The 18,010-nt window shown below is 45.4% G+C and overlaps 2 protein-coding genes across 4 annotated transcripts in view; both read left to right on the forward strand.

The window, feature by feature from the left end:
* The window catches only part of LOC118788526 (DENN domain-containing protein 5A), a 46,362-nt gene extending 34,056 nt beyond the window's left edge, over positions 1-12,306 (forward strand). For all 3 annotated transcript variants that reach the window (XM_036544545.1, XM_036544546.1, XM_036544547.1), the window contains 13 exons: positions 985-1,116; positions 1,428-1,580; positions 2,113-2,200; positions 2,740-2,824; positions 4,553-4,681; positions 5,874-5,995; positions 6,338-6,483; positions 7,111-7,229; positions 8,112-8,293; positions 8,595-8,677; positions 9,035-9,158; positions 9,284-9,452; positions 10,434-12,306. In XM_036544545.1, coding sequence (XP_036400438.1) covers positions 985-1,116; positions 1,428-1,580; positions 2,113-2,200; positions 2,740-2,824; positions 4,553-4,681; positions 5,874-5,995; positions 6,338-6,483; positions 7,111-7,229; positions 8,112-8,293; positions 8,595-8,677; positions 9,035-9,158; positions 9,284-9,452; positions 10,434-10,617 — 1,716 coding nt within the window. In that variant the 3' untranslated portion in view covers positions 10,618-12,306. The remainder of the gene's footprint in view (positions 1-984; positions 1,117-1,427; positions 1,581-2,112; positions 2,201-2,739; positions 2,825-4,552; positions 4,682-5,873; positions 5,996-6,337; positions 6,484-7,110; positions 7,230-8,111; positions 8,294-8,594; positions 8,678-9,034; positions 9,159-9,283; positions 9,453-10,433) is intronic.
* Positions 12,307-13,785: 1,479 nt separating this feature from the next.
* On the forward strand, positions 13,786-16,876 carry LOC118788535 (SIN3-HDAC complex-associated factor-like). Its single transcript, XM_036544561.1, has 6 exons — positions 13,786-13,818; positions 15,175-15,340; positions 15,632-15,731; positions 15,957-16,071; positions 16,256-16,409; positions 16,556-16,876. The coding sequence occupies exons 2-6, from the start codon at positions 15,213-15,215 to the stop codon at positions 16,737-16,739; spliced, it is 681 nt and encodes a 226-aa protein (XP_036400454.1). The 5' UTR covers positions 13,786-13,818; positions 15,175-15,212; the 3' UTR covers positions 16,740-16,876.
* The last annotated feature ends 1,134 nt before the right edge of the window (positions 16,877-18,010 follow it).

Below are 18,010 nucleotides of genomic sequence, written 5' to 3' on the forward strand. Positions count from 1 at the left end.
ACTCATCCAGCATTTGGAGTGTCTGTTCCCGGGGCTGCAGCTCCTGCTGTCTCTGGACTACTACTGGCTGTCCCAGTCCTTCCAGCCCTGTATAAAGTCGGTGAAAGTGGACCTGGTACGTGTGGGAGTAGCCATGCGTGGGTGGGGGGCTCCACGCACGCATGCTGTCCCCTCCTGCCCACAGTGTGTGTGTGTGTGTGTGTGTGGTGTGTGTTGCTGCCTCACCCTGCACTCTATCTATTCATAATGTGCTGTATCATTATGATCAGGTTTAGACTGCAATTTAAAATACTTTTTTCTAGAGTTTTCTGATCAATTGTGGTTTGGTGTGTTGTGTATGGGCCAAAAGCAGCGTGGAAAGTTGTTGATTGCAACATGAAGTGGCGATTTGATTTGGTCTTTCACCCCCTCAGCTGGGTGTGTGGATGGCCCTTTACCTCCCAGGGGTGTATTTGGATTGCCATCTGTCGGAGGCATTTGATTGGTCCTTTACATCTCAGGGACGTCTGTGATTGGTCTCTTAGCGCTCATGCGCGCACTTGATTGGTCCTCTCCCACTCGGTTGACATTAGATGGTGTGTGGGTGTCTGATTGCGTATTCATCAGCCCCCATGAAATGGGAGAGATTCCGTTTAATTTCTGCGCTAACAGGCTTATCTGGTTTCAGCTCTAAGCCCCCCGTCAAATCCAGCTCACATTTAATTGTGCGGCTGAAACAAAGATCACAAAAGGCCCTCTCCGCAGAGATTCTGATTCGCTTTATATGGGAACAATGCTCGGTTCTGATTAGCGGCCGTGACAGAGGAGCGTGCGCATCCCCGTGTAGAGTGTAGCGGATCCGTTTAGGCTCTGACGCAGCTCCCTCTGTGACAGTGTCTGTGACTGTGTCTCCCTCCCTGCTCCACATCCATCTCCCTTCCCCCTGCGTCTCCTCTCTTCAAACCGCGAGCGGCGCCACGTCTCTGACTCTCTCCCCCTTTGCAGAAGTACATCCAGGAGGCGCGGAACCTGGGCACCACCATCCGGCAGCCCAAGCTGTCGAACCTGTCCCCCTCCGTCATCGCTCAGACCAACTGGAAGTTCGTGGAGGGGCTGCTGAAGGAGTGCAGGAACAAGGTATTCCTCTTTTTCTCTCCCTCAGACTTGTAGGGTAATCCAGGGAGCCCTGCTTGGACTCAGAATAGCTGAAGTGGTGCTATTTGGTGATAATTAGGTGGTAATTTGATGGATCCTAGATACGCAGAGCTGATTTTGGCTCTGTTGTTTGAGTGGTGGGTACTGTGCGATGCTACTGTGGTGTTGATTGGACAGTGACGGGTTGTGTTGATTGCTTAGCATCATTGTGCTGTTTTGCAATGGAGTGTTTTGTGTGTTACGGTATTGACCGTGTGTCGGTGTAACTCCCTCTGCTCGCTGGCGCCCCCTAGACCAAGCGCATGCTGGTGGAGAAGATGGGCCGGGAGGCGGTGGAGCTGGGCCACGGCGAGGTCAGCATCACGGGCGTGGAGGAGAACACCCTCATCGCCAGCCTGTGCGACCTGCTGGAGAGGATCTGGAGCCACGGCCTGCAGGTCAAGCAGGTAATCCCTGCCCCCCTGCCCCACCAGCCAATCCGAGCCTGGGTGAATCTGAACCTCCATTTATTCAATCAGAAAATTACTCAGCTGGATGAAGCAGCCGAGGGTTTGAGTTCCTTGTGTGCAAGAAAATATGTTTTTACCGGGTTTTCCCACCTGCAGACATTACAGTATTGCGATACTGGAGCTGTTTTCGGCAGACTCCAGATAAGGTTAAAATGGCCGCCCCCAGCATTTTTCATCATAAAGTGACAAGGGAATGAAGAAGCAGAGAAGAGCTGTGTCCTCTGATGAAGCTCTGACCTGGCAGGTCCTGGCTCTGAGCCCGGCACTATCAGCCCAAACTGCTTGTGACAAATTACCCGCTTGTCACATCTCAAGGTTCAGGTCACCAAACCGCGTAGCACCTTCCAAGTGTTGGCACCCCCAGCGGGACAGGTGCTGCGACTCTATTCACTTTGGAGGCGGGCTTCAGTGGGGGAATATCATCAGGACGCCGTCACAAACAGCCGTCTTTATTTCCTCTTCCTGTCAGGGTAAATCAGCTCTCTGGTCCCACCTGCTCCACTATCAGGAGAGCAAAGAGAAGAAAGACGCCACACCAGGCGGCCTGAGCCCTCCAGGTAAACGCTTTCATCTTATCTTGGAGCCCAGGTGTTTTACCTACATGTTTGTTTATCTATGCACAGAGGCAGCGAGCGCTCAGTGGCATGTAAGGCTTCTGATGTCAGTAAGAATACTTGCAAGGCCTGTAAAGCATATTCGAAATGAAGCGTTCAGGACTGTTTACAGAAAAATGCATAATTTATTGACGATCCCCAACCATCCTTCCTGTCTGCAGTTCCATATAGCTTCACCATGCAGCGCATTCAATCCGTACACCAACATGTCAAAATTGCTCCCTCCTTTGACAGGATTTGGGAACTGCAGTGTCCTGCTAGCAGGCAGAATATAAGATGGATAAACCGACAAGCTAGTATTCACGCATGCAGAGTTTGGGTCAGTAGTGTCAGTAGGTTTTGACACAGTGCAGGGCACTGCTGAGGTTAGAGTTTGACTGTGCTCTTACTGATGACCTCTCAGTACTGCTGACATTCAGCACATGATGAACAGCACACACTATACCAACCTCCCCCCTCCCCCCCATCTCTGTGTTCCGCAGGCTTCATCCACGATACGGAGAGGCGCAAGTCTGACGCTGGAGCCGCCATGCCCCCCCTCAAAGTGTCCCTCATCCAGGACATGAGGTGAGAGTCACCCTCCTCCACCCCCACCCCTCCATCATCAGATCAGAATGTTCGTGACAGAGAAGGAGATCAGTGTTTAAGCTGTATGCAGAGAGAATGCAGGGGATTTTTAACTTCCCCTTACTGCATGTGCTAATGTTCTTCACTTTGAAGAGTGTTGTTTAAAGGAAGAGGTGGTATGTGCGATGAAACCACGTCATGGCTTTAGCTACTAATGTGAAGCAAATGGCTGCTCCTTTCTTGCAAAACAGACAGTATTGATTGAAGCTGCTGCCATAGTGGCATTTCAGAGTGCATTAAATTCACCCAGTTTCAATAAATGGCCTGTTTCCCCTCTGTTCAGCCAACAACTGTACAGACATCAAATTTTTAGTTCCAGACATCATGGTACTGTCTGTGCCGTGTACATTATGTCCTATACAGTGTGTTCCGAAACATGCTGTTTACTGCCACCATGTGGCAAAGTGGTGCAAGGACAATTGAGATTGTACTTCCACTGTGTTTCAGGTAACTTGGTACTCGGTGCATGTTGTTCTCCCCAACTGTAACGACAGGCTGTGTGATATTGTTTTTCTTATTATTTTATTTGTTTGTCGTTGTTGTTGACTAAAGCAAAAAGTAATTTTACAGTCTAGCTGTATGTACCCTGTTTTTCCTGTAGGCAGGCACTGAACTGAACTCCACACATTTCCCCACTCACACACACACACACATTGCACCTCACACCTCCTCCTCACCACCCCCCCAGGTCGAGCACGTGGCAGACTAGTGGTGATACCAAGACGGCGTAGCCCCATGGCCTCGCCGCCACGTCATTGTACTGATGTGGTTTAGACAGCGGTGGGGATGGGTGCTAAAAAAACTGTGATCAGCAAATCTGCCAGACCTAATCTCTACTGACACGGGTCTCACCTACAAAAACCAACCTACAGCTATTAATGGGGGGGGTTCTGTGATCACATCACAAACTTAAAGGTGCCGCTCGTGATGAATTCACCTTGTATACCGTCCTGTTCTGTCTGAATGAGAAGCCCAGCACATCTGGAAGCCACTGCTGTTTGTCTCGGGCAGCAGTAAACATCAGTGATCCTCTGTCCCTGCTGCATCACAGGAAGTGATCAATACTCTTATCTCTCACTCCTCTGACACCAGCAGCCTTGCTGGGCTTTTTGGGTTTTTTAGAGAGACACAACAGCTCTGTGTGTATCTGTGAAAGTGTACTGCGTGAATCACATGGTGTTGAGTCTTGTCACAAAAGGCTGTGAAGGAAAGGAAGTTAGGTGGTATTTTTAGGAACTGGTTTAATGTGTGTATGTTGGGGGGAGTCTGGCACTTAAGGGCAGCATTTAAGCAGCAGACAGAACCTGCTGGTAGAGTGGAAGGAAATGAGTCTGGGTGCACAAAGCTCGATAGTGGCTTCCGGTTCTAATAAGACGCAGGCTGAAACACTGAGGAGTCTCGGGTAAGCTACTCGGGTGAGCTACTTAGGTCCTTTTTTTAACCTTTGGACATAAATGTAAAGGAGGATTCATACAATGGATTGAAGGCGCTGTCAACCTTACTTTCTGTGGCTGCCTTTGTGGAGGTTCCATGGTTGTCATGGTGACAGTGGAACTCTGGCTGTGGCCCAGGTTCTGGTCCCGTGGCCCCTGTGGCACAGCTGGGTGGAGTCCAGCAGAGTCCGGCCCCCTTGCCTGACCTCTCTCCCCCCTCCCCCTCCCTCCACAGGCACATTCAGAACATCAGCGAGATCAAGACGGACGTGGGCAAGGCGAGGGCCTGGGTGCGCCTATCCATGGAGAAGAAGCTGCTGTCCCGGCACCTGAAGCAGCTCCTGTCCGACCATGAGCTGACCAAGTGAGCACCCCGCTGTCACCCCCAGCATCCACCAGCCACAGGACTGGCTGTGCAGGCCCTCAGCATAGGGCCAGCAAACTGAAAAGAACAGTCTAGAACTGAAACTGTCTAGAGCTGAAAAGCTCCTAATGTGCACTTCGATTAAATCGTACATTAGGCTTAAGACTGTTTACGTGAGACACCTTTGCAAAGAGCAGTCTGCCATTCCCGACTGTCCAAATTTAAATGCAGGTTTAGATTCGGGCCCTGTTTCAGAAATGAGGTCAGCTGTGTACAGCAATAGCAATGTCAATTATGTGTTAACTTTCACACTGGTGATGGAGTGGGATCAGACTGTAATGGAAGCTCTGTAGTAATGTTAGTGTGGAGGTGCCCTTTTGTCAGTTTCTGTACAGTGTACAGTACAAGGCCCTTTCTTTGTTCCTCTAACTCTGTGGAATACACAGACCCTGGTGACTGACAGCAGTAAGTTAAAGATCACTCTCAACCACAGCCTCGTGTCAGGGTTTTTCAGAAATCCTTCACAATGCTGACTTATGTCCTCATTTTGAGAGCTCAAGGCAGCTCATTTGAACATCCCCTTCAGGTACATGGTAAATCAAGCTGAAATATATGAATAATTCATGCATGAAATATGAGCTTTTTTTGAAATAATTCAGACGGCCGTGTGGGGTGTTATTTATCCATGCGTTATCGGTGGCAAACAGTCTCACCCGGGGTGTTTATGCCTTTGAAGAGTCATGTAGTCTTTAACCTCTGCCGCACTCCGTACCAGGGCCTTTTAATTTGAGCCCCCCCATGGGTAAGAGGGTAAATATTTATGGCTGTAGCTGTCGTTGCTCTGGCTACTAACAGGGTGAACATTTACATTCTGTCATCCCCGCTCCTTCTGTAATTGTTGAAAGAACGAAGATGAATATTTATCACTTTGCGGTACTGAGCTGGGCAGCTGGAGGGGTGGAGGTTAAAGGAGGGGCCAGACTTCAGTTAACCGAGAAGTGAGCTCATTGGTTGTTGACTTCTTTCATTGGCACCAGTGTTAACCAATTGGGCTTTACCAAGGTCTGAATTTTAACGTACAGTGAAAACGCTGGTAAGAAATGCGGGGCTTGTTTATATTGTGGAGATATGGGGTAGCTGTGTGTGGTGGTGGCACTGAGCCATGTGTCTGTGTGTGTCTCTCTCCACACAGGAAACTATACAAACGCTACGCCTTTCTGCGCTGCGACGATGAGAAAGAACAGTTCCTTTACCACCTGCTCTCCTTCAACGCCGTGGACTACTTCTGCTTCACCAACGTCTTCACCACCATCAGTGAGTTCCCACAACTCAGTTTCACCTTTTCAGCGTACTGCAGCTTTCATCATTAATGCTACATGTGGTTCAAAGTGGAGAACCCCATTTATGTGTGCAGTACTGACATTTTCAGGTGTGTGTGTTTAGCACTGGCAGAGTGAGACTTCATGAACTAGCTACCATGTGCTGTAAATAAGAGTCATATGAACTACTTAAAAAAAAAACACTTATGATTGGTTTAGATTAGTGAGTCATTGACAGCATCTGATGGCTCCACCCACTCCGGGGGTTAATGAAGCCTCCCATCCTCCCATCACTATGCTGTGTGACCCTCACTGTCCTCTCTGGCTCCGCCCACAGTGATCCCGTACCATGTGGTGGTCATTCCCAGTAAGAAGCTGGGAGGGTCCATGTTCACAGCCAATCCCTGGATCTGTGTCTCCGGGGAGCTGTCAGAGACGGGCGTCCTCCAGGTCCCGAAGAACACCCTGGAGATCACCTTTGAGGTGGGCGGGGCCTACAGCGAGGCAGGGGTTGGGGACATGGTGCTCATTTACGTGGCATTCATCTTGATGCAGATGTTGTTCATAGCAATAAGCGAGGCATGTCCTCATATTTTCTTTTGTGTGGGAATGCAATAAGGAATCAATCAAGAGCATTGCACTGTTGTAACAGAATCACGAGATATTTTTCTACCAGTCGGCCTGGGTAATGAATCCAATCAAAGCAGTAATGAGCTGAATTAGGGAGATTTTAGTTATTAGCCAAGGTAGATTGCATTGAATTTGCGGGTGGCGGTTATTGGCTAATGTAGATCAAGCAAAATGAGTAATGGCCTGAATTAGGGGGTGGTAGTTATGGGGCTGAGGTAGATTGTGTTGAATGAGGAGGTGATCGTTTTAAGTTAGGCTAGATTCAGCCAAAGGAGTAATGTGTTGAGTAACAGGCTGGTAGTTATGGGCTCATGTGGATTTAGCCACATGAGCAATGACTTGAATTAGGGGAGTTGTTGTTCTAGCCTAAGGTAAGCCAGACAGAGCAGTCGCCCCCATGGAGGACCAGAGCTGGGCGTGATGTGGTCTTCCCTGCCACTTGTCCTGACCCTGTGGGGGTGTGTGCTACTCTCTTCACAGTGCCAGAACCTGGGCAAGCTAACCACGGTGCAGATGGGGCATGACAACTCAGGGCTTTATGCAAAGTGGCTGGTGGAGTGCGTCATGGTGAGGAACGAGATCACAGGACACGCCTACAAGTGAGTACATTTATCATTTGTTACATATATGACCATGTTTTTCCTTAGATTCATTTCCCCCCCAGAGAGAATGCATTTCATGAAAATTGAGCATTTAAGTTGTATTCACGTTCTTGTATCAGTTGCTTCCCCATCTCTGTGAGCAGAATGTCAGTAAATGTATACTAGTGACACGTACAAAGTAGTGTATTACTTTATCCCCTTCTGTTCATGGTTTCTGTGAACCCCAAGAAACTGAGACTGTACAGCAGATGTTACAACGGGTGGTTTTTACTCACTTGACTTTACAGAGCACTTTACACATCACTTATTCACACATCAAATCCACTTCCTTTCTTTTACACACCGAAAGCAAGGTCATATTATTTGCCTGTGTCCCTTTGGTTGAAAAATCATTCATTGACTTCCTTTTTGACACACTATTAATGTGGGCAGTGCTGCACTTGCAAGGCTAACACGCTAACCACAACACTTACCCTTTCCCACCCAGCCCAGCAGAACAGACAGGCTGATTAGTATGTGGGCTGGTGTTTGCATTGTGTGGGCTTGCCTGGATGGCCTCGATCTCTATGCCAAGTCTAGTGCTGCATGTTGGTGGTTAGTGTGGGGCTGTGGGTGTGTGCAGTGACCCTATCTGGGTGTGATGTCGGGTTGGCAGTGTAGCATAGTGGTTAAGAAGCAGGACTCATAACTGCCGGTTCATTTCCCCACGGGGGCATTGCTGCTATACCCTTGGGCAAGGTACTTAACACATGGTTGCCTCTGTAAATATTCAGCTGTATAAATGGATAACATTGTAAAAAAAAAACCTGTAATTGATGTAAGTTGCTCTGGATAAGAGCGTCTGCTAAATGCCAATAATGTAATGTAATGTAATGTCAGGTTCCCATGCGGGCGTTGGCTGGGGAAGGGCGTGGACGATGGCAGCCTGGAGCGGATCCTGGTGGGGGAGCTCCTGACTCCCACCACAGAGAACGAGGAGCGGATGTGCCGGACGCCCCCCATGCAGCAGTCCCCTGGTATGATCCGGAGGCTGGTCACCATCTCACCGAACAGCAAACCAAGTGAGCATCCTCCAGGGACCGGAACAACTCAGGGAGGGGAAGGGGGTGGTGGTGGAGGGGTTTAAAGAATAAGGGCGTCTCTACAAGTTCAGAGAGCAAGCATTTGCTGCGAGGCACCTTTTGAGGTGTTGTGTTTTGCTCTGTTTTTGGCAGCATTGAGCAATATTGTGTCACTTCCTCCAAATACAGAAGCGAAAACAAGACCTGCGCAGCTGTGGGTGTGTAATGCAACACCCGTGGTTGGGTCACATGCACTTTCTCTGATTGTCAGGATATGGACCTCTTCTGTCTCTCTCTGTAGAGTTAAACACAGGTCAGATCCAGGAAGGAGTAGGAGAGGCCATCAATGGGATCGTCAAGCACTTCCACAAGCCAGAGAAAGAGGTGAGCAAGAGAGTGCAGCCACAGGACTCAATTCATCATATTTCAGTCTTATTAATGTTCATACACCTCATGCTGAGTGGCGAGAATGTATTTGGTCAAGTAGCATACTTGTGCACAAAATCTCATCTCTCGTTTAGCATATTTGGGATGGACTGTAGTTTTTTACCTAGTTACTCAACTCTGTTTAAGACCTAGATAAACATGGTTGTTGACATTGGCTTTGTAGGGTGGACAAACTTGAGTTTCTCCCTCTGACGACCGTAAAATAAGTGTGATGACCTCTCCTTCTTTATCTCTTCCTCTCCTCTCTCTCTTCCCCCTTTCTTCCATCTCCCCCTTTCTTTTCCTCTCTCCCAGAGGGGCAGCCTGACCCTGTTGCTCTGTGGGGAGTATGGCCTGGTCTGGGCTCTGGAGCAGGTGTTCCAGCACGGCTTCAAATCCCCGCGCCTCTTCAAGAACGTCTTTATCTGGGACTTCCTAGGTACGCCCTCCCCTGCCACAGAGACGCGTCAGCGTCCCTGCAGTCTGTGCGTATGGCATTTTACGGTCGTTCGGTGACTCTGTTCCTCCATCCTTACCTTCTTCCGCTCGCTCTGTGCCCCTCAGAAAAGGCGCAGGTGCACTTCGAGAGCCCCGAGCAGAGGGAGATGGCACAGGATGAGAACTGGCAGACAAGGGCGCGCGACTTCTGCCGATTCATGCGCGCCATCAACAGCACCCCCAGGAACATCGGCAAGGACGGAAAGTTCCAGATGCTGGTGTGTCTGGGAGCCAGGTGAGTCGCCGGTGCAAAACACCTTGACCGCTCCTCAAACCTTCGAATGATGCTCTCTGACCTCTAGACGTGTGTTACTTTTGCTTTCCTTTCAATACCCTGTTTGGCAACTCAGTTCATGGTTATTATTGTTATTATTAGTATTAGTAGTAGTAGTATTAGTAGTAATAGTATATAGTTTTCAGTTGTTCCGGAGCGCATTTTGTGAAGGTAATGTTAGGAGAGAATCAGTTTAAAAAGGTTGCTTTTATGCAGATGCACAACTGCTTGTCATAGTCTTAACACCACAGACCGCAGACTCAGTCTGGCTCACACTGTTGCTAACATGGCAGCGTTTTCATCACGGGGGAACGTGCTATTCTGCGCGGGCTTATCGTGTATCGCGGTGTAATCAGCGGGCAGGCCTTTCCGCTGCCAGCCATGGCGGAGCGGCCCGTCTTCCTGTTATTCCTCCTCTCTCATTGTTTTAAATGGAGGGTGGCAAGTGAACACAAACAGATCCGTCTCATTATCTGCTCTGTGATGGAGGGTGCTGTTGGCCGTTGTATTCAGTGAGTAGCGCGTGCCTGTGCCCCGCGTGTTGTGTGAGCGTGTGGTGTAGCAGTGGTTTGTGGAGCTGTTGCAGCCGCACTGGGACCCTACCCGATTTCTGCTCCTTTGTTGTGGTCTCTATGTGACACTCCACCTCTCCCCGCGTTGCGGCGAAGAGCGTACCAGCAGTAAATGTGTACCTACCACTTCAATCAGCTCTTTAATGCTGCTCTTCATCAACAGCAGGAAGCTGTAGCTCCTTGAATCCACTCCCTACAATGCATTTCATTCATCTAAATGGCTTGTTAACACTGTGTTACAGAGATACTGTATATACCCCTCTTGCTCCATGGATGGGCAAAGTAAACTGTACTTCTCCCCCCCCCCCCCAACGCCACCCTCCTGGCTGTACTGACCTCAGCAGTTAACAATGTGTACATCTCTCCACAGGGACCACCTACTGCACCATTGGATAGCTCTCCTGGCAGACTGTCCAATCACGGCGCAGATGTACGAGGACACGGCACTGATAAAGGACCACTCACTGGTGAACTCTCTGATCAGAGTGCTGCAGACTTTGCAGGAGTTCAACATTACTCTGGAGGCCTCCCTAGTCAAAGGCATAGGCATTTAGTCCTTCCTCCATGCCTGTGGGACCCGATACAGTGGGAACAATGGGAACTGTTACTTTTTTATGTGGACAGTGACTTGAACAAAGGACAATTTCTGGCTTATTTTAAAGCTACCATTATGTTTGCCATATAATAAGTGCAATGAGCCTTTTAAAATGTGTCATTATTTTTTATCCTCAACAATGTGTGCTGTTAGACATTTTAAAACATGTTTTCTATTATAATTTGTACGTTTTATTTCGGTGGAGACGGCCCATCTGTGATATACTGTATTAATGAAAACTACATCTTTTTGTTGTTGTGAACTGCTGACAGTAGCTATATTTAAGAGGAAAGCAAGGAACAGAAAACTGTTAATATATTTTCAGAATGGAGCAGTATTATTTTGATATGTCTGTCAAGTTGCTTGCTCTGTTGTCCGAATTTACATTTAACAGTTGTGCAGAGCCGAAAGCAAATGATGAAATAGTATGCTTTATAAGTACTAAAGATGGGAAGAAATATGATTTTTTTAATGTAGAAGGAAAGAAATGCATTTAAAATAGTTTTCTATATCTTCCAATTCCAAGACTTGGACCATTTATGGAAAAATTAGTGTCCAAATCTACATATCATTCTACTCAAGCTGAAAAGAGGCACCTCCTGTCACCATTAATATTGTCAGTTACATACCTGATGTACGGTTGTACTCACTGGTAATCAGCCATTCACAAAACCATGCTTCAAACATGCGACAAACTACTCAGTGACAGTAACAGTGCCCCAGTATGGGTCCAGAATGCATGCGTTTCCACCACTCAGGCTGGAAGTATTGGAACTCGTGGCTTACTTGCAAATACCTCTAACAAACTAAACCCTCAGTCCACACGCTCAACATTCTTTTTCTTCTGCACTCTGGGATTGGCTGGTCCCCCGCAGTAACATTCTGTGAAGGGAATTGTAGGTACGGTGGTGTGGCATGGCCATGACAGGCAAAAAATTCCACCCTGTCAGTGTTTTTTTTTTTTTTTTTTTAATGGAAGCTTGCTGTTCCTTCAGGTAGGCTGTTCCAGGTAGTTTGCCTTTTCGTAAGTGCCCTCACTTTTCTCCAGTACATTTAACAGGCTCTCAGCTTCCACCTCCCATACCCCAAACCGCCTCTGGTTCTGCTATGCAATACTCACCTGCACAGGAAGACAAAACGATTTGCAAAAGAACTGAAGATGATAGAGAATGGTTACCTCTTCCCTCAATAGAACTGAGTAGCATAATATGAATTCAAAACATTACTGCTTGAGAGAAGCACATGTGAAATTTTCCATTCTCATTCTGGTGAGACTTGAACAGTGGCTCACCTGTGTGTTTCTGGCACAACCTTATTGGGAGAGATTTTTTTGGTAGAGGGGGGGTTGTTTTGATATATTTCTTGACAGAGATGTGTTATGTAGTGTAATATAAGTGAGTAACTGTGTACAGTGTATAAAATGTAATAAAAGAGACAATTCTGGATATGTGTATGTAAAAGTGTATTGTATATTTTTACACAAAACAAGAATTGATTCGCTCTAGTATGTTGATTGCAATTAACAATGTTACCTGGGAAGTGGTTTTCTAGGAGTCATTTATATCTTTGTAACTGCTCTGGTACCCACGCTGTTTGAAAACTGTAGCTCTGTACTAGGTAGTCCAAAGTAGTTACACTTGTATTTCAACTGTCCTCATTAATAAACAGTAAACATTTTCTAACAGTTACACTTTTCGTTTGTTCGTCATTTACTGTTCATCACCTCCAGCAAAATTCTGTGTTAATAGGCTACTGGGCTTCCGTGTTCCTTGAAAATGTTTCCATGCTGCAAAGCTGTAGCAGAAATGCTATGGCAAAGAGGTTGAATATCCATGCTCTTTGAACTTCATGTAAAGTTGCCCAAGTCTCAATAAAAAAAAATGAAGTTCATTCTCATTTTTTTCTTTCACACCACAAATGTCAATTTTTCTAATTAACTCGTTAGCTTGATGTCATTAACGTTTTAGAAACGTGGGTAGTGTTGATATTACTAATTTGTTAGCCCCATGCTTTAGAAACAATAATTGTTGAACATAGCTCAATTAAGCTATAAATGGCATTTAAAACTACTGGTCCATATAGAACTGATCTGATCTGAGGGAAGTGTGAGTTGACAAAATAATTGCTACGTAAAAGTGCCCTATCCTCAAACTTCCTCTTGCTCCGACTATGTCATTTGGCAGAATTGTTGTAAGTTATGTAATTACTTCTGCTATCGGTTGCGACACTTAATTTGGTAGGCTGATCTCTGCTCTCAGCCTAACATTTTTGTATGCGCTTTTGTAAGTCATTATGGATAAGAGCATTTGCCAGATGAATAAATGTAAATGTAAAACGAAGTAGCCATCGTAATTTACGATTCCACGTTTGGAGCACCGATAGTCACTGAAGTAACAGTTCAAGCCAGTTTCCTCCGTCTCTGTGCACACAGCATGACGCATGGTCTTTTTACAGTAACAGGCGTTTGTTGCAATCGTAGATAACTCAGTCCTCACTAATCCGTTTTTTCTAATAGAAGGGGAGTTAACCGGGCACTGCATTCATGCATTATTCACGACTAAATTGTGAATGAAACCCAGACTGCGCACGCATCTACACAAAATGGGTATTTCTGTGGGAGGAGTCGAATGGCTGTACATCCTTGTAAACACAGGACGAACTTCCGCTGCTCAGTTGGCTAATTTAAATTCTCTGTAAGTAAGAATACACTAAATGGCACAATTTTGCTTCGAGGACAAATAAAAATAGTAATTACACTACCAGACCCAGAAAAATAGAGTCTCTTGCAACTATCAGGCTACTAAATCTCATTCGCGCCATTTCAGACGCACGGTCCAACAATAGAGTTTTGTTTGACTCCTCCGTTTATACATGAATTATGGGAAGTGTAGTTTTAAATGTCGAAATAATCGTATGTGTCTTTACATGTTCACTACTTTTCCCAAGATGCAACATTCTTAAATGTCTGCCATAGAGTTCCCCTATTGGCTACATTTGTGTTCAAACCAGTACGTTACACCATATATGGTGTTGCTGTGGCGCTACGTTTTGTGTAAATGTTTTATGCTAATGACATTCTAATATCCAGCTGTATGCAGTCGTAGTAAGGCATGCGCAGTGTAGAACCAAGAAATCAGCAAGGATTCAAAGTTTTTGTGTGGTGAGTCTTGTTGTTTCTCCAGTTTGTCGCACTCTTTTGGTATAAACTGTTAACAGAGGTTTTAGAACGGTGACATTTGAAGTTACCAACTTAATGTATGTCTGTCGCATGCATAAAACTAGACAGAAGCGTGTCTGCAAGGTGATCAATAACGCGCAACAATGGGAGAACGTGGACGGGGAGCGTGGCGTGGTGGCAAGAAACAAAAACTAAATGGGGGACAGCTCAGTTTCGCGCTCTCAGACAAAAGTTAGAATTTCTCACGTAATGGAATTCAGATAGTGCCCAGATTTCTTTTCTTTCGGATAACGGACACGCGATTTACTCCTGAACAGCGGTTGTTAAATTTTGTAACGTTATGAGTTTGTGTTGCATGCTTGTGTTAACGTTCATTTAGGAAAAGGGACCTCCCCGCTTTTTGTTTGAGGCAGTCCCAAACATTAGCTTGGCTGCTTCTGCTCACTAGAGTTCAAAACGGCTGGAATTTTGATACTTGCTTGAAGTGTACACAGAAATAACCTGTTATGTCGTATTCAAGCAAATATAATATTGCATTGCTTAAGAGTGTGTTTTTTTTATTTTTGCTTGGTGCTTTGATTGTTAGCAAAAGCTACACGATGGCGTCAACAACAGAACAAGAGGTTTTGATAGATACAGTTACACTCTAAATGCAAGTGACGTTGTAATGCGTAGACATTCGGCAATGCGTCTTATTTTATCGTGTAATTAGGCCCTTTACCCAAAATAGCATTTCCGAATGTGTAATCACTTGTACTGCGATAGCTGTATTTGCGCGTCGTTTTTTGTTAGTCAGTAATCCGGACATCTTTCGTTTTCAAAACTGTTCAGGTCAGTCGCAAAGCAGTAATAATGAAAACGTTGATCTTAGCGCCGTTTTACTCGTACCTAAATCGGTGGCATTCAGCAGTTTGCGGCACGCCGGAACTGGGACGTTTGAGAAGCGCATCACGGTGTCTAGCGCAAGCTCATGGGGGAGAAAGTGGGTTATGTTGCGTCTGGATTTTTCAGTTCAGTAATGTCAGGGCATCTTGCATGTAAAATGGGTCAGCAGACTGACTTTGTCGTAAATTAACAAATTCGTTGGTTTCAAGACTTCCATAGGCTCAGTCGAAGTGTACCGTTGTGGTAATTTGGGGGTAAACACGGAGTTAACCAAAATATCAGACAGAAATGTTTTCGATGTGTGTGGTGCCCGCCCACTTTTTCAGCCGTGGAAAGCAACCGATCTGTTCACATGCTGTTTCCAAGAATTTTACGCCTTGCATGAATGAATATTTGTGGTTTTGTTCATGCTGTTATGGATATCCCATTATTTCTCGAATTTTGTGTCCACAGTTTTGCGCTGTTCGTCGAACTCAACGTCCTGTTGTGAGATGTTTGGCTTTCATAAATCCAAGATTTACCGCAGTCATGAGGGCTGCTGCATATGCAAGACGAAGTCCTCCAGTTCACGGTTCACTGACAGCAGCAGATACGAAGAAAACTTCAGACTGTGTTTTGGGTAAGTTATCGCCCAGAAATGCAGTACAGAAGCAACACGTGAATCCGACTGTGTGACACCTGTAAACTTAAGTCCTCTAGTGAGATATGAACTTGGGGAAAAAATTGTATGTAATCTCTAACTTTACTAAATCTAGCTGCCATCAGTTATGTACATGCTCTTTTACGTGAAAGCATTCCAGAGGTTGTTCTCAGAAAACAGGTGGTTTTGTTGCACCTGTAAGGCTTTGCCCAGTTGATACCTTTCACCTGTCGTGCTGTTTTAACACCAATCCTTTTGTTGTGTTTGTAGGTTGGTGGAAGATCGGGTAGGAGACATCTGCAATGCTTGTGTCCTGTTAGTGAAGAGATGGAAGAAGCTGCCACTTGGATCTAAGAAGAACTGGAGCCATGTGAGTCACTGTATAATGTGATTTTTTTTCTTGTAGCATAAGTTCTGTATATTTTTATCCAAAATTTTTTCATGTAAATGGTTCACACACGTTTGAATGTTGTAATTGGTCTCCTGTGATAGTGGGAATTTGTTTTTTTTTTTTTTTTATGAACCCCTCATTTTAAGGCTGCCAGGTTTGTGAGTGTCTTGGCTCTGAAATGCATATGGTCGTAATATTTTGAAGGTTGTGGATGCGAGGGCAGGCCCAGGCTTCAAGCTGACAAAACCCAAGAAGATAAAGAGCAGCGATGGGAAGAAGAAAAGCAAACTCAAGAGGCTTCACAAATTCAAGAGGCAAAGTAAGTTGGTGTTGAATGAAAAGAAACATTCTTTATTCATACAGGTTGTCCTGGTCCCCTTACAGGTATTTCCTTGGTTTTCCGATGGCTCATTCCGAGTGTTATGTGTACTCCTCGGTGAACTGTCAGTGTACACATTGTCAACGCAGTTTCAAACTCATTTATTTCATTAATTGTCCTCTAGACTCAGATGCCCACAGTACCACTTCCAGCACATCTCCCTCCCAGTCTCCCAGCTACAGCAACCAATCAGATGACGGTTCAGACATTGAGTCCAAGCAAAGGCGTTCCGCACCATCCTCCATGTTCTCTTTCCTGGACCTCTCCTACTGGAAGAGGTATGAAAGCCATCAACACCTGTTTCCATATAGTTCCAGTGCATATCTGTGTAGTTCAGTTCTCTATACTAGAGACACCATTGAATGCCATGTTATAAAGACCCTCCAAAAAAATTAGTGCATAATTCTCTCCTCGTCTTCTGTAGGCAAAAGGTTTGCTGTGGAATCGTCTACAAAGGGCGCTTTGGCGAAGTGATGATCGACCCACGCCTCTTCAAACCCTGCTGCAGCTCCAAGAAGCAGACGACGACGCTGGAGCCCACTGCCGAGGCGCGCCTCCCCGAAACGCAGCCACCTGCGCTTCCCGAGAGCGTGAAGGAGAGCTGGTGACCGCCTGCAAGTCCTTACCCCAAGGGCTGCTTGGCACCTCGTAGCTTTGTCTCCAGTGGCAGACTCCCCCCATTCTCCTCTACTCAGTTAGTTTACTGTATATGAATTTGATCGGTAAATAGTGTCCCCTCTTTTTTTGTCTTTTCGTTAAAAAAAATAATCCTTACTTTTTTAAGAAAACTAAAAGGAACAAAAAAAGTTTTTAAAGTATGGGCATTAGTATAATATTTATAGGATCCAGAAGCATAATTATTATATATGACCTTAAAGGGCAGATAAGTTTTCTTTTGTATTGCATTCAAAGACTGTAAAAGTGATTCTTTTTATATTACTGATAATTGTTTGTGATTACTGTTTTGTTACGCCAGTGCATCATTTGATTCCTGTCGGTTTTTTTTTCCATACTTTGTCAAGGAAAACGTAGATTGATACAGATTGCATATGCATAATTAAATGTTTTGAATGATAGGATGGCATCTTGTTTAAAGCAATATTGTTTGACATTCTGCAGTTGTTTAATCTGAATGTTTTATTGAAACAGACTTCAGGCACATTCCAAATTATCTTTGGTGTTAAATGAAAGTGACTATCAGGTGATGTCCCAGAGATGATAGCTTGCCCTTAACTTGAGACTTCTGTGTGGATCTCAAAGTGGCATTCTAAACTAGTTTACCCACCCTCTACATAGCTGATCTCTGATCAGTGCTCAGAACATCACTCACCCATGCTTATGGATTATGGAGGGGTTTGAAATGTGTTTTACCTTAAAACTGCTGTGTGCAGAATAATGTGCAAACTTCCAACTTTTTCAAACTTGGTGAATATAAGTGCATATTTAATATTATAATGTCAGTCTTTCCTAAAATGTAGATGCCCCTGCTTTGTATCAGTACTGGAAGGTACTTAATAAATGCATGACGGTGTTTGTATGCAGAGATCAATAGAACCTTTGGCCCAATGTTTTCTGACCAGGTCTTTGCAGACTTTTTTGGTGGTTTAGCAGAAAGTCTACAGAAGAGGACAAGAGGAATGTAGTTTCTGACCTGACTGACATTTTTATTGTTGGGAACTTTTGCATTAGTGTAGTTATTGGATTATTCCCCAGGACTGACTCTTACAGAAAATGTATTTCTATTTGGAATCTAGTGTAAATGGCCATTGAGAATTTGGACTACTCAGATGTTTTGGGGGACAAAGCCTGTTAATGTGTTGGCTGTAGGTTTCACCAAAGTGTGCTTCTTGCTCTCCGGTTAAATGGTTAGCAGAATGGA

The sequence above is a fragment of the Megalops cyprinoides genome, chromosome 13 (assembly GCF_013368585.1).
Source record: "Megalops cyprinoides isolate fMegCyp1 chromosome 13, fMegCyp1.pri, whole genome shotgun sequence".
Classification (NCBI taxonomy): domain Eukaryota; kingdom Metazoa; phylum Chordata; class Actinopteri; order Elopiformes; family Megalopidae; genus Megalops; species Megalops cyprinoides.